Below are 25,269 nucleotides of genomic sequence, written 5' to 3'. Positions count from 1 at the left end.
CTGTCTGCCACCCGAGTTTCCCAGCAGAGTTACAGTTCTTGTAATATGACCTGCTGGGACCAGTTTTGTATTCATTGGCATTTTTGTGTCGGACAAAGTGAAAACACAATGTACACAATCATACCATCTTTCCATAAAAGATAGTCATGTCCTTTCATTGCAGGAAATACAAAGCCATGTCATTCATTTCACCCCAAAAATCAAAAGGGAACAATTGCATTAAGAAACAAAACCAAGTTTAGCACCATTGTGAGCACCACAGTTTGGAATAAAACAACGATGCAACTCATCTTATTAGAAACTAAATGATACCAGTTTTATTCATGGATCCTACTCTTGGGTAAAGAAAAGTAAGACTTTTTAATATTAGACACTGCTGGTTTGTTTGGTGTGTCTCTACAATGTTCAACATTTTGTACAATTCATTTTTTTACATCTCATAAGGTACACTATGTACACAATGTGAGCACTCTACAGCATAAGACATCGTCAAACAATATCACAAACTGAATAAAGGGGCTAAATACAGCCCTGCAGGAAATTTCAAGTAATTTCTTATAAAAATAGAGCATTTCACTTTGCCTCTGAAAAAGGTTGTCTAAAAATACAATGTATAAACAGAGTTCGAAATGCATAGGCCTACTTCAGATCCTGCTGCTTTTTTTTAACCAAAAATAAAAAGCAAAGCATAAAAAAGACAAAACGGGTCCAATGAAATTAAAACCAATCCAGACGGTGGCGGTGCGCTATGCTCTTGACATTGAGTTTCCTCCACTGCAATAGTGCTGGTGTGTGCCGTTGTGCCGACTGCCCAGTGGAGATCTTTTTTACCTTAAGTTTATGCTGCAAACGGTTTTAAAAACGTGGGGCATTATGGGATGGATGTCTCCTGCTGAGGTTGCCACGAGGTTGAGTCACTGGTTGTTTTTGCTCTGTCGAGAGTCAAGGAATATCAGGTCAGTTGTATTATATTCAAAACAAAACAGTCATATTTACTCATGTAGTTCCAGACTGGCCTGACCTTTTTTCTGTGGGTCAAAAACAACGACATCAAACGCTATTGGTTCCTGTATCATAATCTTTTCCATTAAAAAAAGTGTTTTCCTGTTAAAAGTATGAACTCCGTTTGTGGTCCACAGAGGAAAAGTGTTTGGTTTAGAACAACATGAGGGTGAGTACCATTCTGGGTGAAGTGCTCTTTTAAGTGAAACATTCAATTTATGATCATTTCATTCAAGCACTGCCTTAGAATATTAGGAATTATAGGAAGTTAATCCCCCACCATGCAACAGGGACATAATATCCTATAACCTCTTATTTCAACTGTCATAGAATTGTTTCGACATGTTTTGTTGGGTGTGTTCAAACATCTTTGTTTATCAGATTGTCCTGATCTGACTGACTTTGTGTAGTATTTGGACGGATATTTCTTTACTGCTGTTTTTTTTTGAAGCCACTGTTCTGGAAGTTTTCCCATTCATTTCCTCCATAGGCATTGCAAAACATTCTTAAATTCTCAAAACCTTACGTTCTGACATGTCACATTGAGAGCATTTTACAATTCAGAGTAAGTACACATTGCATTATCTGTTGGTAAACCGCTCATACTTGCGTACATGTACAGTATGGCTTTAAACTAGCGCTGTCAATCGATTAAAAATTTTTTACCTGAATTAATCGCACATTACATTAATGTTTTTAAATATACTTCTACATTCTAATAATTTCACATTCAATCTCCAAATTAATGAAGAAACAACAGATTTCATTTTATGAATGAAAGCTTACATTTTGATATTAGTACTGCACCTAATGTCTCCATTAAATTTAATATTTTTTTCTTTATTTTAACATTAGTTATGGCTGTTCAACATTGAAGCACAGTATTTCTGTACATTTCCTACATGTTAAGACATGATAGCTCTCAATTATAGAGTTCTCAAACACTTTAGTGTTTAACTGTATTCAAGATAGAATTTAGCGTTAAAGCTACAAAACACATTGATTTCCTCTTTTCTTTTGTACTTTTATTAACATTAGTGACAGTATTCACAGAAGCAGGTTTAAGAATGCCACACCTTTAAGAGCTGCCTCTACAGAGATCTGACCCCCTTCCACATTTTCACAACTCTTTGTATTAATTTAGGATTTTATTTAACACGTTGATATCTGAGCTTACAAAAATGCTAGACAAAACATGCTTTCTGACATAATCTTGTGAGGTTCTGTTCATTCAAGCACAAAAGAGAACTTAATACTTACTAATGCGCTGACTGAGGCAAACCTTTAGCCTGTATAATTTACACCAGACGGTACTGTCGTGTTGCGCCGCGTCCCACAGCTAGAAGCGGTCTATCTTTACTGAACGTGTCAAAGCAACGGATTTAAATCGCGCTTAAATGGTTTAAAGCCCTTTTAACATACATTTTAACATGTTAATCAGAAAAAACTGTTGCGTGTATTAACGCGCTAGTCTTGACAGCTCAACTTTTAACCAAATCAACCAGCAAACAAACTTAAAATATAAAGCATATGTAGATTGCAAAGCATTATGGGTATGGGTGGTCACAGCTATAGCTACTATTTAGCTTCATTTCCATTTTTGCAATATTTTAAATCTGAAAAAATGATGGCTAAAAAAGTCATTTTTAATTGCGTAAAGGCAGGGAAGGGAACTCTTCCGTAATCATCTTAAGGTGAAGAAATAGTTATAGTATCACGCCCATATTCCCTAGTATAATTAGATTTTTTTGTTTGTCTCATATCCAGTTTGTTCACAACCAGCCACCTGGGTCCGGTAAAATTGCTGTACCTAGACTTTTTAGTAAGTGTCCTGCACCCCTGGTGCAAACAATATGTGTCCATGTGTTCTTGCTCTTCATCACCATCATCAACCGTCAAAGTACAGGGAACACATGAAAGAACCCGGATGTGATGTGATGCGAGGAGGCTTGGCAAGACCGGTCTCCACAAGAACAAAGAGAAAGAGCCAATCTTCTGTCATCAACATGTTGATATGTTTTGGAGCAGGTGAGGTTTTGCCGAGAAGGGAGGGTGGGATCTTGCTATTGGTAGTCTACCATACCTTTAACCTAGCAGGTCTGGTTTCAGGTGTTTTTATATAACGGCTGAAAATAATTTTCTCTATAGAGAAAACAGATGGGATTTTAACTTCCAGAACCCCACAGATGCGCGAGAAAAAATGCTGGCCAACTCAAATGTGATTAAGGGGTAGAATGCAAGAAAGGCAACTCCGCAGTTTTAAACAAAAAAAGGTCTTGTTACACATGCATCCTGTGTGGTCAGCTCTGGTAGGGCGGCACATAGACGCACATCTCAGCTTTCAGAAACACACAAGTGCTATCCACCCACCAGGTTATGTGAAAATAAACATTTCTAATTCAAGCAAATTACTTCATTGAGGCAATGCCAAGAACATTAGAAAGCTCCATCAAGTGTCAAACAGTTTCTATCACACACACACTTTAAAAGTAAACCAGCAATTTTACTTATGGCCCAATAAAGCATACCATCAGGGTACATTCAAAACAAACCTACAGGCCACTTATTTAAATTAGTAAAGGTACAAACCTAAGATCCAGCCAATATCGACAAACAGAAAAAAAAATGAAAAGCGAAAACATCACACCATGCTGAGTCTCAGTTCTAAGAGGTCAAATGAAAACACAGCAAGGGTCATGACTCATGACAGCAGCAGTAAGCTTCAGACCAGCACATCACAGCACACAAGGCTCGAGTCTGGCTCTCACATACAGCCTGAGGATTCTCAGAAGCCTGGACAAGTTTTACAGAAATCCTGCTGATACACCACTGCTGCCTCATTGGGGAGGTTCCCAACGGCAGCACTCGCTGTGTCACGTACAGCAAATACAGCCCAGACTGCAACCATAGCATAAACCGGATCATAAAACACAATCACACACAACTATTAAATACAAACTATTCTAGAGGTTTTCAGAGTTTTATTAGTCCATATTTAGGAATGAAGTATTTTCTGACGATATTCTCTAACCCCCCAGGGGTAAAAATGACATTCCATTGTGAGGTATGTTTTAACTTGCCAGCCTCTTAGCAGCCTCACTCGGAGACATGACCAGTCAATGTTTGTAGCAATTTACAGAGAACGAGGGCTTCCAATACCTCCTCTACGTCAAGACCTGTTTGTCAAAGTCAGTTAACCATAATACAATTCCTTTCTGTATTGTGTTTTGGCCCATTATTCCAGTCGGATTTAATGGTGTTCTATTGGTTCCCATCTGACAGATAACATTCCACCAATAGAATCCTTCACATACCATTAAAGAGTCCAATACAATTCTCATAATAACCCCTAAATCTACTGAATTGCATAGCATCATATTTTTCCATTGAATCTTATTGCTTTCTAGCGCATTGTGTTATATCGAATCAGATCGGATAGCACTGCATCGTAAAAGGAATGAATCGGATCGCATCGGTAGATGTTTTATCAATGTATCGTATCGTTGCCTACACCTTGAGATGCATACAAACAAACAAAATAACCAGATGATTTTGCAATGCGGAATACACTGTCAGATAGTCCTATCAGGTTAAAATAAACACTTGAAATAAGTGTACATCGTAAATACTCCATCAGATTTTTCTACTAGCATAAAATATACATGTAGGATTAATTTACAGCGCAACACCCTATCAAATTTTACTACCACCAGTATTAAATAAATGATTTCGCAAAATGCAGCCACACTTTAGACAGAGCGCCTTCCACAGTCCATCGTGTTAACTGACTTCGTATTCGAGCGGAAGGTCCATGCAGATGGCTATGTCAGGTCAGGTGACTAAGCTCTTGACAGATGACGTGGATGTGACTGTGCGGTCCGGAATCATTAAGTGGATCAAAATTGTATTTTTTTTAAAGGATACGATTCCTTATGGTTCAGATTCCAGAATTGGAATCGAATTTCGATTCCCAACCCTTTACAGGATATATATCGTAGTTGGGCTGTACAGTGCGATTTATAAGTCACATGTGGCACAAAAAAATCAGTCTGTGAAGAATAAATTTCCCAGTGTAGCACGCATGTGATAAAGTTTGTCAGGTGCATTTAGACTACGTTCACACGGTCACCAAAATCTGATTTTTTGCTCATATGTGACTCAGATCCGTTTTCTGCATGACAGTGTGAACAGGACAAACCACATGGAATCAGGGGCCGGAATAATAAAGACGTTCTAAAGACAAATTATAAGAACTTTCGTAAGATAAATTCTAGGAAGTTTGAAAAATTTCCGTAAGTCCAATTCTTAAACACTTCTTAAAACATTCTTAAATATTTTAATTTGTGTCCTAATAAAATCACATGATTTAACTCGCTTGGTCGTGTGGTAACTGTTTATGTTTATCTATATAATAAACATAATGTGTGTATCATGAAGATCTGGCCCCTGATCTTTTAAATCTGATCTGAGCCACTTACATATGCGGTCACAATTCTGAGCTGATTTAAAGCTTCACGTGTCATTCTGGTAACAGAAGTGCACCGTCAGCGTGGTTGTCTAATATCAAGCATCAGATTATATAATTTAGCCCTTGCACTGTCTAAAACACAGATTCAACAAAACACTATAGAATCCTTTATAATAAGAAATATTGTCACTAGATATGGCATGATGCAGCATGACAAATGCCTTAATGGTTTCTATTGTCTTTGTCGCTCTACATCCATCACTAATGTGCGTGTTAACATGGTGTGAAAGCACAAGCTGTAGGCGTGTTCTACTCCATGCTGCGACGTGCGCACACCCCAAAATGCGGAATGCTGTTATTTACAGATGTCATCTGGCTGCTCTGCGTTTGTGAGTGAATGAGTTGAATGAGAATTGTTTAATGTGCTACACGCGTGACCCTCGTGGATTTGTCCGCTGCTCACTGTATAAGAACACGAACACATTAACTCCATATCCAGAGTTGCTCTGAGATTTCATGACCATTCTGAGAGCGAGTATAAATTGGTCTGTAAATAACCCACGAAAGGTCTAAAGGACTCATTACTTGGATTGGGAACCGAGAAAAGGTTATTTTCCAGGACAAGGTCTGTTTTTTTAAGAGAACCGGAACCGTGAGCAATTGATAAGTTTTGATTACAAAAACGGTTCTGGTACGAGGCATTGCCAAGCGCTGCGAGTAGATTTGCACCAACATTTCCCTTCAAGGAAGTCTATAACCAAACAGAAACGCAGCGCCGCTTATTAAAACACTGAAACCAACGTTTTCAATGACCTATAGACGCGTTGCGCCACGTCTTTGCTGAACTAATCGTTGACTTTAACGCACTCCACAGACGCGTAGCACCTCATCTTGCATGAACATTTCAAGAGCGATAACCAAAGTGATGGAAAATACATATTTTCATGCATTTTAACTGTTTAAAATGTGGAAAGCACTCACGGCATCTCACCCTGTGATGGACCGCATTATTATTTGTCATGTAGAAACTATGGAATGTGTGCATACATAGAATGTGTATGACACTTAACATTTAAAAACAAAAAAAAAATCTTTATTTTGTTTAATATTTCATTCATTTAGGGAATGAGCAAGTGTCTTATATCTCATCAGACTATTTGGATGTTATTGATAGTGTAAAAACATCAACTTAAAGCCCATGTGATTAATGGATTAGCATTACACACCATTACTTATTACCTTACACTCAGCAACACTACATTCAAATGGTTAAAAATAAATCATATTTAATTTAAATGGAATTGGAATCGGGAATATGGTTTCTTACGATACCCAACCCTACTCAAAACTAATGAATGCATTGAAGCACATGCATCAGATCTAAGACACTAACTCAAAATATGAGAGCAGTTTGGATCAAGACATCTGTGGGATCACATGACATACACATGACCAGACATATACAGACTCGATGACTCAGTTTTACCTTTTTCGTTTCTTGTCAGGGTCGTTGATCCTTGATTTTGTCTGCTTCTGACTCTTCTGTGTAGGGTTGGGCAGCTTCTCATTTCTTTTTCTCTTACAAGCACTGGAGAGAGAATACAAACAAACAAATCAGACAACCCTATTTTATGTTAAACCAACCATGTGAAGTGTGGACTAAGAAACTAAGCTTAAGACAAAATGTGTTGTCACAGATGGTTCAAACCTCAAGTTAACACTGACAAGATTTACTGATGCACACATAAGTATGTGTAGTCTAAAGGATGATTCTTGACAAAAACTATCAAGATGTATAAAGAACTGATGAATGTTTGGGCACCAGATACATACTATGTTCCTGCGTCTTTCTCTGGTTCTTTATTGGGAGTCTCTAGAGCCATTTTCTTTGACGCCTTCGTGTCTATGCCGTCGTCCGGATGAGACAGCTTGCTGCCGTTGTAGCGTTCTGTGCATTTAGGAGGCTGCGGTGGCGGGGGGGACTCTGACAGGGGCTCCTGGTCCTCTCTGGAGAGCTCTCGCCACTGTTTCTACACGTCAAAAATATTCATACGGTAAGTCTAGAAAAAAGGCCCAGTTTATGGTGATTCTGTTGGGATTAGCTCCCTTTCGTGATGTTCATCACGATCATATACCTGCATTGAGGAATCTCCCATAATGTACTTGGCACCTTCCAGAACAGCCATGTAAGAGAATCGCAGCTGGTCGGGGGTCTGGATCAGACCCATCCGGTACTTCCTCATGTCCAGGAGAATCTTTTTGATGTCTACGGCCAATGGGTCTTTCCTTTTGTCCATCTGTAAAACATCAGTGATGGAAGAAATGAAAAACATGGATGTTTAGAAGTCTATGCATCAAGGGAAAAGATACTAAAAGTAAAGCATGAATCAAGTAAATCATTAATTAAAATCATTAAAAACAAATAACAGAAAAAAAAATTAAAGTACAGGAAGTCTCATTAATTATTTGCGGAAACCAAGCTCACCAAAACAAGACAGGTGTCGACCAGAGAGAATGTTCCAGACCGTCCAATTCCAGCACTGCAGTGGACCACAGCCGGACCTTGGTCCATCCCGAGAGAGCCAGACTCTCGCACCTTAAACAGGAAGTTCAGGAAGCTGGCAGGGGATTCTGGGACACCAAAATCAGGCCATGTGGTGTAATGAAAGTGGTAGATCTCCCTCATCTCCCCTGTCTGAGTGAGTAAAATAATGATTTAAAAAAAACAGACGGCATTGAGTAAATAGCAAGTAGAACGCACTTAAGGATAACAAACTTATAATATCCATCTGAAGGCTTTATGTTAAAGGGGATTCTGTGAGCAAGTTTCAGTGGTGAATTGGAAAAACTTACATTTGCATTCTGGAGTTCCAGCACTCTGGTGGTGTAATATGACTTCACATCCTCTGACACTAGAGTTACCACAAAGCTAGTGTCACGGAACGACATCTGATGCTCTTCTTGTGTGGGCCAGTACTGTGCACACTTTTCCTGCATTTAAGGAATGTGTAGACACAAATTCATAATACATCACAAACTCAGGGATCAAACTTAGGATCATTCAAAACATCAAATCAGAATCCATGTCTGAAACACACACAACTCTCTAGATTACAGGTGCAACCTTTTTCACTACTAGGCCCCCTACAATATTTATCAACAATTTTTTTAAAGCCCCCCTTTCTGTTCACAAAAACTAAATTGATGTTAACTGGAAAAGTGTTTATTTAATATTATTATGGACAAATAAGAGATTTCTTGGACTTTATTGATTTTAAAATTCCAATACTAGTATTTCAAAGCTCTTTTTGTCTCATTTTAAATTAGACATCCTGAGACCCCCTTGGAAGTCAGCTGGGGCACCCCTGTTGAGAACTACATTTCTGACATCGAGTCTGCATTAGAACGAGCCCTAGAAGTTTTAGATACACCCACTCACAGCATCACAAAATTTAAATCCAGCCAAGGATTCATTAGGTTGTTCCATAGCCTGGTAAACATTATGCCTCTTAATGTATAGTAATTTACCAAATAAATAAATACTTTGTGGTTTACACTTAAAATAATAACTTGTTACTTGTCAAATAAGTATATAATATAATAGCACGTAAAACACTTTTAAAGAATACTCATTTCAATTATTCCATCATTATACTTATAGAGATACAGTAATAACAGAGACGGAGTAAAGCCTGGCTCAGACTATAGGATGTGGCAACGTGTGGCAAAAACAGGATTGTCTTTTATCCTCAAAAACATACCACAACCGCATAGATAAGGAAAAGAGCTGCAGGGAGAATTCGCGTCGGTTTTAAATGTACCGGATAAGTTAACTGCTAACGCGCAGCTTGTAGTTTCGTTCAACAGATTGTTATTTGTCTATAGGCACACATACATGCGTTTATGTGGTTTGTTATTTGTTTATAGGCACACATACATGCGTTTATGTGGTTTGTTATTTGTCTATAGGCACACATACATGCGTTTATGTGTTTTTTTTGCTTTATCTTATAATCACGTTGGCATTCATCTTTATTCTCGGCAGCGACAATTGTTTTCTTCTGTTATTTATGAACATTAAACTTAAGCTGCTCGCCCAGAGCACAGTCATAACTTCAGCGCTAGTAAAAAATCATATAGCACCATCTGCTAAAATACGATACCACGGCTTTGGACTGACAGACAGAGAATCATTCAGAGTGACAAAGACTCAGAATTCCAGTATTGAATGTTACACGCCTTGCTACAGTTTTGCTACAATAAAGTATAAATCTTTTGCAACTAATTGCTACAGAAACATTTGCTTTTCACGGCGGATACGCCGTTGTAGCCCTACAATTAAAATGGTACAGTTACCCACTCTAGACCTTTTGCATAGCCGCTGCATTTCCTTAATCTATCGTGGAAATATACTTTTTTCATAATAGGACAAATAGATCACGTGAAATTAATGGCGATGTCGCTTTGTTTACTTCTTAGATGATTTTAAAACTCTTGTAGTCTGAGCCAGGCTTAAGATAAGACAGATGAAAAGTCTTATGGAACATATTCAAATAGGATGTGATGACCTACACCCTGTACAGTGTTTAATAAGTTACTCTTCTACTGTTTGAACTTGAGGGAAGATGGTTTCATATTTTTGAAGAAAAGAAAAGGTTTGGATCAGTGAATCTTACCGAGCCTTTTTCTATGACTCTGTTGAGCATGATAATTGCTTTGGTCTTCTGCTCCCAGATCATCAGCCAGAAGTGACCACATGTGTTTCTCAAAGGACCCTGAAAACAAAAACAAACACAGAATAAGCCTGTTGATTGGTAGGGATAAATTGGTCAACTATTATGGCAGAAAACTTATTAATTAGACTTATTATTTTCAAAAATTTAATTTGCTTCTATATATATATATATATATATAAGTATATTGTTTGACGAATATGTAATTACAAAAACATGGTTGCTATCCACTACCATTACCAAGCTGGGATGAGCCAGGATATTATTCAATATAATATTCAATATAATATAAATCAGTGTTGTCCAATTAAAGAAGGAGGTCATAAACACCTGACAAATATGGGCTAATCAAATTTCTGGGATGAACAGTTCTTTTAATACAGACATAATTCATCTCTTTTACATAAATATATTTTTAGAGATGGTACCTTATTTAATGTGAATAGCTTTAGCTGAAATGCATAAAGGTTAGAAAACCAGGAATTAAGGCAAGAGTTTTTTTACCTTAAAATAATCTCTCTAAAATTATTTTAGTGGCAGGACAATTTTTAACTGGACGAATTTTACTGCCATTGCTGAATGAGCTGCTCTCTATCGGCTGAAATCACACTTGTAACTTTGGTGTACGGGTAGGTTCACAAGCCACGCACATCACCTGCTTTACAGCATACGTCACGTTTTACTCATTTCCTGGGTGAAGTTAGAACAAAATGATGCAAATCTCCAAACCATCACCATGGCAGAACCAGCAAAAAAACACAAATCAATATCTGACGGACTTGCAGTCGGTTAGCCATCCTGCTACTGGATTTGTAAAAATAATTCTTACGGTCCTGTACTTTTGAGCTTATTTGTTATTAGTGTGCTCAGGTCGTTTGTTGGCGCACTAACATTACTGGTTCACAATTTATAACCTTAAGGTAGACTAGAGATAAAGTAATGTTGGCGGGTCTCAATAGCTTACGTAGCATGATCACGGCTCGTCACAAATTAAGGGTTATGCTTTAAAAACGATGATTGCCAAATCACAATAAATGTTTTATGGTCAAAATTTCCTGATTCTTTAGTTCATGCACGTAGACTAATGTTATCGGTATCTACAGGTACTATGCTAGGCACTAATCCTATAGCAAGTTCAGTGTAAGTTATAAGATTGAATCAATTACACAAATCACAACGCCTGATAGCGAGTGTTTTTCCGAAAATATAACTATAGAAAATGATTTGCGTTGGATACTAAACACATTTCCCTCCATGCTTTGTTTTCTGGGTGACTACAACTGTGCTATGTAGATAGCATGCTATGAGCTAACTGATAACAACCAGCTGGTATCTCAGAGTCTAACGTTAGTTTGAGCTATTAGTAAAGCTCAGTAGTACATCCCGCAGGAGCCCAATATAGTGCTTAGTACACGCACAGTTTAAGTGACATGATTTTACGTGACGTTAGAAAAGTAAGAAGAATTGAACCAGATATTAATACCACTGCAATAAATAAATCCAGAGAGATCGACTAAATGCGCAAGTAGCAAAAGATGTCATATTTATAAATTTTTGTAGATTTGATAAAATCAAATTAAACCACACAACACAACACATCCAAACAGTAATGAAAACATGTAGGTTATAATAATATCGTATGAAGTATTAAGCCTGTATTAAAAGACTGAACACAAAGTTAGGGTAACTTTTTTCATTTCTATTTTTTCCCACATTTAGAATAGCAAATGCACGGCTTAACACTTAGGATTTTTCCTACATTCCCTGCCAAATTTTCACTGTCCCGACCACAAAAAAGGAATATATTATTTACTTGTATCATAACTGTACTTATTAAAATCATATGATTATGATAAATATTGTCAAAGACATCTAACCAGTTAGTTATAAAATAAGCACTATTAATCAAATAACCAATACATGAACGCAAACATACAAATCCACAGTCAAAAGTAATCAATTGTAAAATAACATCGGTCTTCACTTTAGAAATGAAATGTAGATTAAACCATTTAAAATAACAAAAGTTCATCTGTCAGGAGTGTTTCTGTCTTTGTTAATTTGCTTGACGAGTATTAAAAACAGTTCAGAAAAATAAATAAATGAATAACTAAATCAATGCTATGTTATATTTGATGATCATCCTTCGTATAGTCACCCTTTGTTTAGAATGTGCAGAGATGTTCTCTTGTGATTTTATAAAGCAGCGTCTTGAGGTCTCATGCCTTTTAAGAACTAAAATTAAGACAACTGCATTCGGATCCATCTAGCTGTTTTTGTAGGCAGAAAAACACATAAAGACACGCCTATGATCAGGGTCCAGTAGCAAAGTTATTCAGACACCAGCTAGTAGATTTAAAAAAATATTTTTGCACATTCAGAACAGCAAGCTATGTGAAATCATGTAATGTCAAAATCTCTGGCACACCTACACATTTAATAAGCAATAACAAACCAAAACCTCTCTAAAGGGCTGACTCAAGGAATTTAAAAGCTTTTGACCTTTAAAAAGCATCCTAGGCTTCAACCCACAGATGTTAGGTGCTAATAGACAAACCTCCCCCATCCTGCCTACATCATCCTACAGCAACATCTCACTGACAATCAACTGTCAGAAACAGATTGACTGCAGACTCAGTTAAGAATCTATGCGGTCTAAAGATTTGGGTTGTCAAAGAGCTGCTAGACTCTCACGCCAAAACATTTTTTAAGTGGGAGTTATCATAACACTAGTGACTTGACTAGTGATCCTTTTCTCTGCAGAACACAAAAGACGACATTTCAAAGAACGTTGGTAAAACATCGACTTCCCTTGTATGGAAGCAAAGCCACAGAGGCATTTCTTCAATCTGTTGTGTTCTGCAGACGAAAGAGGTTTTTAAAAACACGAGGTTGAATAAATGAGAGAATTTTTTTTTGTGAAGCTTTTTGAAACACTGGAAACAATAATGATATTAACTGGAAGTTTCTTTCCGGTGACTGTTTAACATGTGAAATGCTCCCGTCAATGACAGTACACTACATGTTAGGAGCTCCGGATCAGTTTAGAGGATTAAAAGCTGTTCACTCACCTGGGTAAGTATGTATCTTCTCTGGGCTTCTTCCAATACCACCAGGCTGGCATTGATGTAGTCATTTTCTGTGTTTTCTAATTTCACCCGACTGTGGTCAACTTATTTTTGGAGCAATAGTAGAAAATCAATGTTAATCCACACACGCTGAATACACAATGCAACATGCACGTCTAGTTTCATCAATGCAAGAAAGACGATGTGGAGTGTGAATACTACATTTGGGCAATTCCAGCGTTATGGACATGGCATAAAAATGCTCAGAGGATGAATTTGTTACGAATATATTGAACCATCGGTTAACTGAACCCTTGTTGAAAGAGTCTAACCATAAAAATGTCAGTCTATCGAAAAAAAATATTTAAAAAGGAAAATACACATGGATGTGACAAAAAGAGGACGCGTTTTTTGGGAGACGATAAACTTTGTAGGATTCTGTGAAATAAAATACACAATCCTGATCAATAATACCCAATGAATGGAGAAGTGATGCCTCTTTACAGAACATAAAATAGTTACTTAATATTCATTGTCATGTGTCCATTTATGAGGAATATTAGCGCTATGGATGAGACAATCCTGAAAATGGCACTTCCCTGACTATGAAAAATCATCCACTAAAAATAAAACTAATTCTTTACAAATTTGAAGAGAGATCTCACATGAGCATTTGAAACACCAAATGTTAATATCTGGTGGTAGGGTTGACATTTTCGTGGAATTGCTCATTTCAGCATTGGGCAGAAGTTCATATCCAAAGCGACTTGCATTGCATTATCCTACACATTTGTTTCCAAGTATGTGCAATTCCCTGGGATCGAACCCATGACCTTGTTAACTCAGTGCCTTCCTGAATACTACATCTCATACAGCTTGTGCGTCAAAACTGGTTTTACTTACACGGGCTCACATCTCTGTATCTGTTGCGGTTGCGATTATCTGGATACTTGGCCACTTTGAAAGCACACTCGTGTGACTGGTTGCGTATCTCCTGAGGGAAAATGACACAAAGAGCTTCAAATAAACGTGGTTATCATCAACAACACATAATGATACACTGACTGTGAAGTTTCATTTCAGCTTCAAGTATACTGCCCAAGTCAAAATTGCTCTAAAGAAACATCAGTCGAGACTGAACCATTTCTAGGAATAATAACTGAAACGAGCAACTACTGTTTATGGTCGATGGCAGAATCATAATAAGCCTGTATCAGATCTCGTTTACAGTAAATAAACGCGTCAGCATTATTTAAGTTCAAGTACTGATCGGATAGACCACTAAGTTAACTAGGTTTGACAGTCTGTAAGTTGTCACATGTAGAAAATTCAACCATGTGATCTAGTTACAGAGTCAAATAACATTCCGTTATAGCGCACCAAGCGATACGCATATGACTACGTGATACACCTTATGATATCCTGCGTGCTATCTAGTAAAAGCATTGTGAGATCAAGACAGTTTTAACCAGGACACTTAGTTTCAACATGACAACAAGCCTCAAAACATCAGCTTCACTTTCACTATCGCACCAATTAAACATCCAAAAGGAGAAGAAGAGTTAGAGGACACTGAAATGAAAGAGTTTAAGAAAAGACAGAAAACCGGCCGACACACACTGCAGATTGCGTGGCTCATTAGCATGCTAGCTCACTTACTAAATAAAGGTTCTGCCAGCGGCTCTCCGAATCAATATCCTCAAACTCCTGCTCCATGTCTTCTTCTGCTGTAATGTCCTTTATTATGTAGAGTATATGGCGCAGGTGGAGAATTCACTCATTTCTCGTCTTCACACTAAGCCGAAGAAACAAACTCTGTCGGTGTTTGTCCGTGTCGCTGACATTTGCGATGGTAAGCCGAACGTTTTGCGCATGCGCAGGAGAGGGAGAGCGGAGTCGCTATGCGCTTGCGCAGCGAGGGGGCGTTTACAAACTGTAAACGATGTCAAAATGTGTGTACTATATAGTGCGGATTACATTTTTTTGTTTTTTACGTATAATTTGATATTTTTAAAATCATTGTGGCATAACAAACATTAGCTTAATGTACTTTCGATGTGATAACAATAGACTAATGTGGGACATATCATCAGCAATAATGGATTAGTTATTATTGTAAAACATCAATAATACAATACCTCAACTGTATACCAAGTCTGCAGGGGGCCCTGGGGGTGGGGTTTGATGAACAGCTGAAATGTACCTACATTTCAAAAACTGCCAAAGTAGGCCTATATGCTGTAATGATGACCGCAGCAATGCTCTGCTGACCGGTCTTCCACCCAGTGCAATAAAGTCCCTAAGCGATCCAGAATGCAACAGCACGTCCAGTCTTCAATCAGGCAAAAAAAAGCCCAAGTCACACACACCCCTTGTGGTCTCACTCCACTGGTTGCCTGGCATCACACTTACTGAAAGATGCTTCACCCTCTTACTGTACATGTATACTGTACGTCACTTTACACAAATTATTCTAAAAATAGCTTTCTTGTAGGTCAGTGGTTAGAGCATGGTGCCAGCAATGCAAAGGTCACGGGTTCAATTCCAGGGATTGCTCATACTGTACTCAAATACAAATGTGTAGTATCATGCAATGCAAGTCGCTTCAGATAAAAGCGTCTGCCAAACGCATAAATGCAAATGTATTCTCTGTTAGTGAGGCTTTCAAAATGCTATAAAAAAAAACTTTACCCATTCTGTTCCACTCTGGTGGATATAGCTGCTGTCCCTCCTCCATCCAAACTATCCATCAGAACCTTCAAGAAACAACCGAAAACCCACCTGTTACGCATTTACTCTCAGTTTTTCCACAATGTAACGTATAGTTCAACAAAAAGTTACTTGCACTATCGTTTGTCAAATGTACATCTTGCATAACACAATATTTAATTTGACTTCTTCGTTTTCTCGATTTAATAGTCTGAGTAACAGCAAGCGTTGTCTGGCCGGAGCATACTTTTACAACATTTGCTGTTCATGGCACCTCAGGTTGGATTAAAGTTAAACCATCAGAATATGAGTTTGGTTTACTAAATGGACAAAACAAGGAACTTTAAAGGTATTTACTGGTAAAAATGAGTTGACGAAAAGGCAAACAGCATATCAGGGAATACAGATTTAATTCAAATTTATTAAAGCAAAAAAAGCTAAAAGGAAATACATAAACACAAAAACATACATTGACTACACTTAAATCTCCTATTATTTAAATTAGTTGATCCTCTGGTGTAGTAATATTTTATTATCATTGTTCTGGGCTTTGACTCACTTTGACTCTGTGGATGAGGGTCATTGTGTCAGAGATGCTGTTGAAGGACAGAATACCTTCAATGATTCATAAACTCTTATTCTAGTGGATCTGCACTTTACAGGGAGTTCAATGTATTTGTTCTTGTGCCAGAATGAGCAAATGGAGTTCGAGCGATACAAAGCCCAGAACTGATCACTACACCCAAATCCACATTTCTCACCCTCTCCCCTCCTGATGCTCTTATATGACACTGATATACTCACATATCTGCTCCACTCCAGCGTTCACACTCTCTCTACACAACACCTGATTGCAGTCATCAAATCTGTCCGGACGATCAGGATACGGATGGTGTAGTGAAAATCACCACTCTGTGGCAAACTGAGATTTGTATTCACTGTGTTTGGATCCAGAGCCAACTGGTGGAAATCTGAATGAGACGATGCAAATTATATGTAAAGTTTCATTCTGTCATTCTCAATTTTCCAGCATTAGTTGGATGTTGGATCTTATTCTCTTTCCATCAGATGTAATGACTGTTGATTAATTCAACACAATAATAACATATGCAATAAAAATAAAAGTAATCCATTGCATTTTAATTCATATCACAATATTATCTGTGTAACTGGATATTTATTATATATTTAATTAATTTTATTTGTTTGCAGCTTCATCAAAGACTATAAAATGTCTCTCGAGTGAAATACGTCTTGATATGAAAGTGTATGCTTACACGTCTAAAAAAATGTTTGTATACACAGTGGAAAATACCTTAAAAGAGTTAAATTAACTCTGCTGGGAGTTTGAGTCCACATTTTAAGAGAGTTAAAGTATCACTGAAGCAGAGGTAAAGTTACTGAGATAATTAAGGTGATCAATGAAGTGATGATTGATCATTAATGACGAACACCTGCTGATAACAAACACAATCACTGAAGAAAACAGGAACAATATAAAGTCATCCTATAGTGTTTCCTTTAGTTAGGCTCTTATCCTTGATTTCTTCTTTTGATTATATTTTGATCAGCTGAAATAGTGTGTTTCTAAAGCACATTTATAACAGATAAACAAAAGCTAAAAGTTCTTGTCCACTAACTGATGGCAATTGATACAGTGGTGACTTTTAGGTGTGTTTTATCATTATCAGATTTAATTTTATATACCTGACTCTGAGATAAAGCACTACAGTGATATATTTTATAAAGAAAGTAAACTCTTAAAAGCATACTGCTTGAATAAATTAGACATCAATGATGGTGACAATCAACAAAATTAAGCTTCATGCTGCAATGCATGCTGGGTAACATCATAGTACAAAACTCTTTCCTCTCTTTCAGACCCCCAGCATGCATTGCAGCTTAAATGAAAGATACAACTCTTGTAACCATTGTTGAGATTCATAAAATGATTATTGATGTCTGAAATTTTCAACCATAAAGCTCTTTAATCTGTAAAAAGGCCTTGCTTTCTTGAACGCTAATACTAGACATCTGGGGCATGCAATTAAATAAAGTGTGCAAAAACTTATCAAAAATTGACAAGAGTCTCATACATTCAGCACAACATGGATAAAGTAGGCCTATCACCTGTAAGACAAGATCATTTACTTTTGTTTCGCTGTCATAAATGTGCTTTAGAAACACACTATTAGAGCTAAGCAAAAATAATTATAAGATGAAATCAAGGATAAGATCCTAACTATAGGAAACACTAAACACTATAAGGGGTTAATTTGATTGTTCCTGTTGTCTTCAGTGATTGTGTTTGTTATCAGCAGGTGTTCGTCATTAATGATCAATCATCACTTCATTGATCACCTTAATTATCTCATTAACTTCAACTCTGCTTCAGTGATACTTTAACTCTCTAAAAGTGTGGACTCATTCATCTTTGACACTGGCACAACATACAATACATCCACATATCACATGATCAAAAAAAAAACAATTAAAACTCATGACACATATTCCTATACAACACATAGCCTACAACTTTAAGCAAACATTACATATGTATTTGTTATCTCCGCTATCCAGCGCAGTACTTTACATCACTACTTGATCTGTCAGTCACTCCCTTATTTTGCAGTCTTGTCTCTCATTGGTTGTTGTAAAAGTATTAACGTCATCACCCCGATATGAAATCCTAAATATCAAATATGTTTAATATGACCGGGGGCCCCGTTTGTTTTCGGAGCAGACAAGTCTTATCTTCACAAGTCGAATATTTTTTTATCTTAAGATCAGACGAATATAAAACAATTCTGAAACGTTATCATGAACATTATTAACTCCTCCAATCCAGCAGGGGGTAGCACTCCGTGAAAGCGCTCAACTTTCCGCTGAGAAATATGGCGCCTGTAGAGTTTATCACTTATTTCTGAATATTTTATTTGATAACTCCCAGAGGCAGTAGTTGAGCACGATATAAATACTTATTTTTACTAGAAGATGTTCGTAGTGAAAAGTATCGCCGCGGATCATAAAGATCTCATTCACGATGTTTCTTATGACTTTCATGGTCGCAGGATGGCGACGTGCTCCAGTGATCAGAGTGTCAAGGCAAGAAACCATAAACACTTTCACTACATTATACGGCATGCACGTGTATAACATTGATATGCATTTAAACGTCAGTGAGCTGCAGACTTGGACAGCACCAAAAATGCCCATGATTTGGAAATTTGATTGGATATTTTAGCCTTTTCAAAGTTACAGTGTACAGAAGAACCAGTCACTGCCTTGTCTTTTAATCTAATATTATTTCTTCTTAGTAGTATTTTAAATCTTGGTGGGTTTTGCTTAAAATTATACAATATTGGGTTTTCTGAGTTTAGTTGAATTGAAGGCAAATGTCTTATTTGAGTTATTCATTTTTAATACGTGAAGCGTAAGTGATGTTCAGATCTTAACACTATTTCAAAATATTCGCTATTCTGTTCATTGTGTTCAGACAGATTTTGTTTCTGTTTTTTGTTATCAGATTTTAAACACATTTTTCTGGCTTTTCTGAACTGCTGTAGGTCTGGGACAAAGATGACAGTGGAGAATGGCACTGCACTGCTAGCTGGAAGGTGTGTCTCTTTTTTACTTGTTACATTTACATTTATGCATTTGGCAGACGCTTTTATCCAAAGCGACTTGCATTGCTATATCCTATACATTTATACTTAGGTATATGCAATCCCCTGGGATGGAACCCACAAACTTGCGTTGTTAACTCAATGCTCTTACCGCTGAGTTACAGGAAAGCTTGTTGTTAAATGAGTTCACATAGTCAAAGACACTGTAATATAGACCTTACTGGAATGTCAGATTGATATACCTATAAACAGATATTGTAAACACACGAAAGACACAAAAATATCACATTGATATAACAGAAACCTATATATTTGATTAATAAATTTTTCAAGTTTTAAACTTTATTTTGTCTGTCTGCTGTAGACTCATAGTGGATCCGTGTGGAGAGTAACATGGGCGCACCCTGAGTTTGGTCAGGTGTTGGCGTCTTGCTCATTTGACCGCACTGCAGCCGTATGGGAGGAAATAGTTGGCGAATCCAATGACAAACAGCGAGGTCAAAGTCACTGGGTACGTAAGATCACTTTTTCAGAATATATTTCACACAGCTTTTCAAATTTGTTTACATTTTAGGATCGGTATTTCTGAAAATGTGAATCAGTGTTTCTTCTATTGAATGTGTGTTCAGATAAAGAGAACCACGCTGGTGGACAGCCGGACATCAGTTACTGATGTGAAGTTCGCACCGAAGCACATGGGTCTGATGTTGACCACCTGCTCTGCAGATGGTGTGGTGCGCATCTATGAAGCCCCTGATGTGATGAACCTCAGTCAGTGGTCCTTACAGCACGAGATCTCCTGCAAGCTCTCCTGTTCCTGCATCTCCTGGAACCCATCCAGGTCTCATCATAACTCATACACCAGTTTATCTCCACTGGTTTGGCCATGGGACCCACATTTTGCGATAGTCATCGAGCCACGACCCCCATATATATATATATATATATATATATATGTGTACAGTAATGGTTTAATTGTAAACGTCAAAACTTCTTACATCCGATAAGACACAATTTGTCATAGTTGGCCAGATAGTGACTAATATTGATTAAAATTAAATGGACCTCAGCAGAAAAACTAAATAAAATGAATTTCATCATCTTTACTTTTTCTTCTGGCCATTAGCTCTCGAGCTCATCCTCCAATGATAGCCGTGGGGAGTGACGACAGCAATGTTACATTCGGTGGCAAAGTGCAAATATATGAGTATAATGAAAACACCAGGTTTGAAATTCCAGTTTTTATTCTTTTTAATTTTCTGCATCTGTTAACTGTAACGAGCAGGAATCCTGTGTGTTTCTAAAGAGGGTTTCTGTTAACCATACAGGAAATATGCCAAAGCGGAGACGTTGGTGACTGTAACTGATCTCGTTCACGACGTCGCCTTTGCTCCTAATCTCGGAAGATCCTTCCACGTGTTGGCCATCGCAACCAAAGACGTCCGCATTTTCAAACTCGTACCACTTAGGTAACACATCTCAGTTGGTAACAAGTCCCAGTGAAATTGAACATGACAATTCTTATAAATATTGCAAATATTGCAGCGTTTATGGTAAATAGTTTATCAACGTGGGTTGTTTTCCTTTCAAAAATATTTTCCCCTTCTTATCTTCAGTTAAAATCTGAAAATGCACTTCCGCCCTGTAATGACTAAGCATCTCGAATGGTGTAAATTAGACGACTTGGCGGGAGCATCTGTTAACTCCTTCCCTTCAAGAGTTAGTCTGCTGCACGTTTCCTTTCAAAATCAATGCAACATCATTTTTACACATCCAATCAATTCGCAGTGAGAAATGCAAGCCACACCCACAAATTTTCTCCTTTGAAATTCCTTTTCACTCAAAATTCTGAAGTGAAAACGTTTGCAACTTCTGGGACTTTAAAAGTTTCACCACAAAAAACCGAAGGCCCTAGCAAACACATAGCAACACCACTTCTTTCATGAAGATTGATTTGTCTTGTGTGTGTTTGACAGGAGAGAGAGCACCAGCAGCTCTGCTCCCACTAAGTTTGAGGTGCAGGTGATGGCTCAGTTTGACAGTCATAACTCGCAGGTGTGGCGCGTCAGCTGGAACATCACCAGCACTCTGCTGGCCTCCTCTGGAGATGATGGCTGTGTGAGACTCTGGAAAGGTCAGTCGTCAGCTCGATCTGCCTCCTTCAGTTCAACGACCAATTCATATAAGAGCTTTTAACCTATTCTTTTTCAGATTTATCATGTGCTTATCACTTTGCTTCTTTCAAATGTGGTAAACGATACCAGGTCCCAGCTGGAAGTTCTGTTGTAAACGAAACGTTTCGGGAATTGTTTGTCACGTTCTCTGTTAACTGTGCAGCCAATTACATGGACAACTGGAAGTGCACAGGGATCCTTAGAGGAGACGGGAGTCCAGTGAACAGTTCTGGACACGCGGCTGCTCTTAATGCGATGGGGGTGTCTGCGGCGGGTCAGCTGCTTGTCGGTGCATCTTCTGCTGGCAGGTACGTGATGCTGGTGATGTGATTTTTATCAGGTTAGACAGAATTAGTGATTTTTTGTGATCTAACTGTAGAGATATTTTTTCAACAGTTTAACATCCAAAATTTGTATTGTGCCTCTTGTGTTTTGTGTATTTAAACTCTGACAAATTTCAAACCCATGTTAAATATAATGTGTGCATTTTGTGCTTTATGGCGTAACTGGAGCTATCATTAGCTATCAATATATTTAGATGCATATATGATTTTCTTTCTTCATCTGGACACAAACTGAGTCATTTTAATGGATGATCTGGGTCTTCCCAGCTTGCTAATTGCATTAGATAGTGTACCACATTTTGAAGCTCAAAAATGTGTATATATATGTCATAAAAACGATCCATACGATCAATTTTTGAAGCAAATGATACGTTTGTAAGTAAAAAGGATTCATATTATGAGTGTTTTTTTCCAAGATAGACCGCGTCAGTGTCATTGAGAGCGAGAGTTCTGCCAACGGAAGTCTGAAACGCCGGAGTGTCTCGTAATTCATGGAGCCTTCAGATAGTTCCAGAGTGTTATGTTTTCTCTTTAAGTGCTTTATTACTTTAATTTTTTATTAATTTAATGGTTTTCGTCTTAAAATGGGTTAGAAGGTTAGACTCTCTCACTCAATGGCTCTGGACCGCGTTTGATGAGAACACTGCACGCAAAAGTATTTCAAGGATGATTCTATATTGGTTCTGAAACATGCAAGTGAGATTCGTCTTTGGGGAATGTGACGCCTTTGTGCCGCCATTACATGTGTAGTCTAGAGAGTAGTTTATGACATACAATGCACTTTTTGGAGCTTCAAAAATAGGGACACTATTAAATGCCATTACCAAGCTGGAAAGAGCCAGACTCTTTTAATATGACTCTCGAGATTGTGTCCGGCTGAAGACATTCTTACCCATCAGTGTGTGACTGAATAGTTGAGTCTGACTGTATTGAGTGCTATCTATCACCGCTGATAAATTACTCTTAACATCTGAAATATGATGCATTAAGATATTATAACACTAGAGGGCAATTCTTGATGAATCTTTACATGGACAGAATGTACTTATCTGCTCTGTTTCAAAGAACACGGATTTTACTCTAATATTAATCTCATTAATTATTTACTTTGTTGAAATTAAATTTGCGTTGTCAATTTTATCTTTTCAGAATTTTTAATATTTTTTAACTCTTCTGGTGACCATTTAATGTGAAGTGGTCTTCACAAACTACTGTGTATTACAGCGAAACATTGTCATGTGCATTTGAGCATTTCTGTTTGTATTTGCTGTGTTGTGGGTGATGCGTAACCTTTTATCTTATTTTTAACAGAAAGAAAGCACAGCTGATGCCTGGCTAATGGCGTAATGTCCTGATTGGCTGCTTGCTGCATGCACAGGATTGGACAGACTGACCCCTCACCTGCACTGTTTGTGACACCTGTACACTCATCCAACTACTAATCCTACAAGAGTGTGTGTGTTTTCTTCAGCAGATTATGTTTTTCTATAAATGAACACTATTATACTAAACACGATAACCCGGTCTTAACAATTTTTTATGTAACATGGTTCAGTATTATTATTTTGACAACAGTTAAATTTAAGGTAATTTCTCGAAACTGATATAATGTGCGATGTGCATACTACCAGGCAATTTTTATCAGGTTTCCAGGAATATCAGAATTATATTTATATTTATTATATTAGAATATGAAGAATATTTTTAAGGTGTTATTTTAGAACTTTTCCTATTGTGACATTCTCTGCCATAATTCATTTATATATTATAGCACTTCTAATTTTTATATATTTTTGATGTGAAATAAATAAGCTACCAATTATTTTCCAGTATCTTCATATATTCTGTATTCTGAACAGTAGAGAGAGACATTGAGCGATATTCAGCCTTTTCTGCTTAGGCTGCATTTAAAACACCTTGGGTTTAGGATATTTCCCACCTCAACCTGGAAATAATTTCTAGAAGGGCTCTGTTTTAATGTTAATCAATACAGTTGTAATCTTTTCATTTCACTACATACTTCTAATGTTATTTAATCCAGATGTCACTTCTGTGTTTGTGGATGTCTTGAATGCCGTATGAATCTTCAGATATCCCCCGGCAACGTTTTTTTGTCAGTAGGCTACCTAGTCTGGGATATATGCACAGATTGTTTTAAGTTTAAAAAGTAGCTTTTGTGTTGTCCATATTAACATATCACAAATTCTTCATATTTATCAACGTTTATAAAAAAAGATCACCTTGTAAAGGTGTGAGCTGGCCTGAGAAAAGATATTTATCACGAAGAACAAAATACAGTTCTGTCCCACACCGACCAAGAGCGTTTTATAAGCAATTATAAAAGTGCAAAAGAAAGACCTCAACAAATGCTTTTCATTACAGGAATTTTGTTTTAAAACAAGCCTAAAGTGATTATTTTTCAAAGCTTTGGATGTTTTTCTGTCTTTACCAATTAAATGCCCATTGATTATTTGCCTCGATGTCAGTTTGCACACAACTCTCTTGTGCTTTTGTGTTGTGGATGTATCTCATTTATTTTGTTAATTTCGTATCGCACCGATAGTTTGTACTGTACCTACAGGTATTTCTTTCCTCATCTGGATCCCCCCAGAGCTGGATCTCGACTGGGCCACCTCCTGCCTCCCCCCTCTCTCATCGAGCAAATGTACGATTCTGACCCCAACCATGCTCTTCAGCCCCGCCATCGATACACTGTGAACACCACCAATCAACCCAATGAACATGACTGACAACTGGACTACTAATGTGCTTTTATAGGCTGTCTGTTTTGCTCATTATCCTGAATGTGGTCAAATATGATGAATGAGTGTTATCGTTTTATTTTATTTTTAAGCATCAAAATCAGTTTTTTTTATGTCCAGGTAACATTTCACCCCAGAAGAAAAAAGTATAATTGATTATATTCTACTATTCTTTTGTATAATCTTTTATTTTCATGATTAGTTGCGTTATTTGTTTGACCATGTCTAATTTTAAAAAGGCTTTAAAAAGAGCCAGAACTGTCCTAAATAAAATGCAAATTTCAATTGAGCTTTATTGCTATGGCGCTTTCTCAATTGTTCCAAAACAATACATTTTATACGATAAATGGTATATATATGCATATAAAAAAAGTGAAAACTTA

General features: G+C 37.3%; 2 protein-coding genes across 7 annotated transcripts; one reads left to right on the top strand and one right to left on the bottom strand.

Moving 5' to 3' along the window:
* Nucleotides 1–291: 291 nt before the first annotated feature.
* Nucleotides 292–15,128, bottom strand: ptpn2b (protein tyrosine phosphatase non-receptor type 2b). Its single transcript, XM_056741076.1, has 10 exons — nt 14,931–15,128; nt 14,175–14,265; nt 13,275–13,375; nt 10,147–10,245; nt 8,324–8,461; nt 7,956–8,165; nt 7,606–7,767; nt 7,304–7,500; nt 6,957–7,058; nt 292–932 (listed from the first exon to the last, which is right to left on the bottom strand). The coding sequence occupies exons 1-10, from the start codon at nt 14,985–14,987 to the stop codon at nt 872–874; spliced, it is 1,218 nt and encodes a 405-aa protein (XP_056597054.1). The 5' UTR covers nt 14,988–15,128; the 3' UTR covers nt 292–871.
* Nucleotides 15,129–18,853: 3,725 nt separating this feature from the next.
* seh1l (SEH1-like (S. cerevisiae)) lies at nt 18,854–25,171 on the top strand. 6 transcript variants are annotated; one of them, XR_008906011.1, is made up of 10 exons: nt 18,854–19,085; nt 19,547–19,597; nt 19,971–20,117; nt 20,236–20,447; nt 20,733–20,831; nt 20,935–21,075; nt 21,583–21,740; nt 21,818–22,088; nt 23,436–23,578; nt 24,706–24,844. XR_008906011.1 is itself a non-coding variant. In XM_056742204.1 (9 exons), exons 1-9 carry the CDS (start codon nt 18,975–18,977, stop codon nt 24,872–24,874), a joined length of 1,233 nt encoding a protein of 410 aa, XP_056598182.1. In that variant the 5' UTR covers nt 18,854–18,974; the 3' UTR covers nt 24,875–25,171. The 6 variants fall into 6 exon arrangements, 5 of the variants coding, with proteins under 5 accessions (XP_056598182.1, XP_056598181.1, XP_056598186.1 ...); XM_056742204.1 differs by lacking the exon at nt 23,436–23,578 and having other exon boundaries at nt 21,944–22,088; nt 24,706–25,171; XM_056742203.1 differs by lacking the exon at nt 23,436–23,578 and having other exon boundaries at nt 24,706–25,171.
* Nucleotides 25,172–25,269: the final 98 nt, after the last annotated feature.

Source organism: Triplophysa dalaica, chromosome 25, assembly GCF_015846415.1.
Source record: "Triplophysa dalaica isolate WHDGS20190420 chromosome 25, ASM1584641v1, whole genome shotgun sequence".
Taxonomy (NCBI): domain Eukaryota; kingdom Metazoa; phylum Chordata; class Actinopteri; order Cypriniformes; family Nemacheilidae; genus Triplophysa; species Triplophysa dalaica.
This window is presented reverse-complemented; position numbering and strand designations above follow the sequence as displayed.

What these genes read in the sequence shown, in the direction of transcription:
- ptpn2b (XM_056741076.1), bottom strand. Translation starts at nt 14,987, where the DNA reads ATGGAGCAGGAGTTTGAGGATATTGATTCGGAGAGCCGCTGGCAGAAC. An exon ending in GCTGGCAGAACCTTTATTTA is followed by an intron (nt 14,266 to 14,930) that starts GTAAGTGAGCTA and finishes ATTTTCCCTCAG; the next exon opens with GAGATACGCAACCAGTCACA. An exon ending in ATACAGAGATGTGAGCCCGT is followed by an intron (nt 13,376 to 14,174) that starts GTAAGTAAAACC and finishes TCCAAAAATAAG; the next exon opens with TTGACCACAGTCGGGTGAAA.
- seh1l (XM_056742203.1), top strand. Translation starts at nt 18,975, where the DNA reads ATGTTCGTAGTGAAAAGTATCGCCGCGGATCATAAAGATCTCATTCAC. An exon ending in GAGTATAATGAAAACACCAG is followed by an intron (nt 20,832 to 20,934) that starts GTTTGAAATTCC and finishes TTAACCATACAG; the next exon opens with GAAATATGCCAAAGCGGAGA. An exon ending in CTGTGTGAGACTCTGGAAAG is followed by an intron (nt 21,741 to 21,817) that starts GTCAGTCGTCAG and finishes ATTCTTTTTCAG; the next exon opens with ATTTATCATGTGCTTATCAC.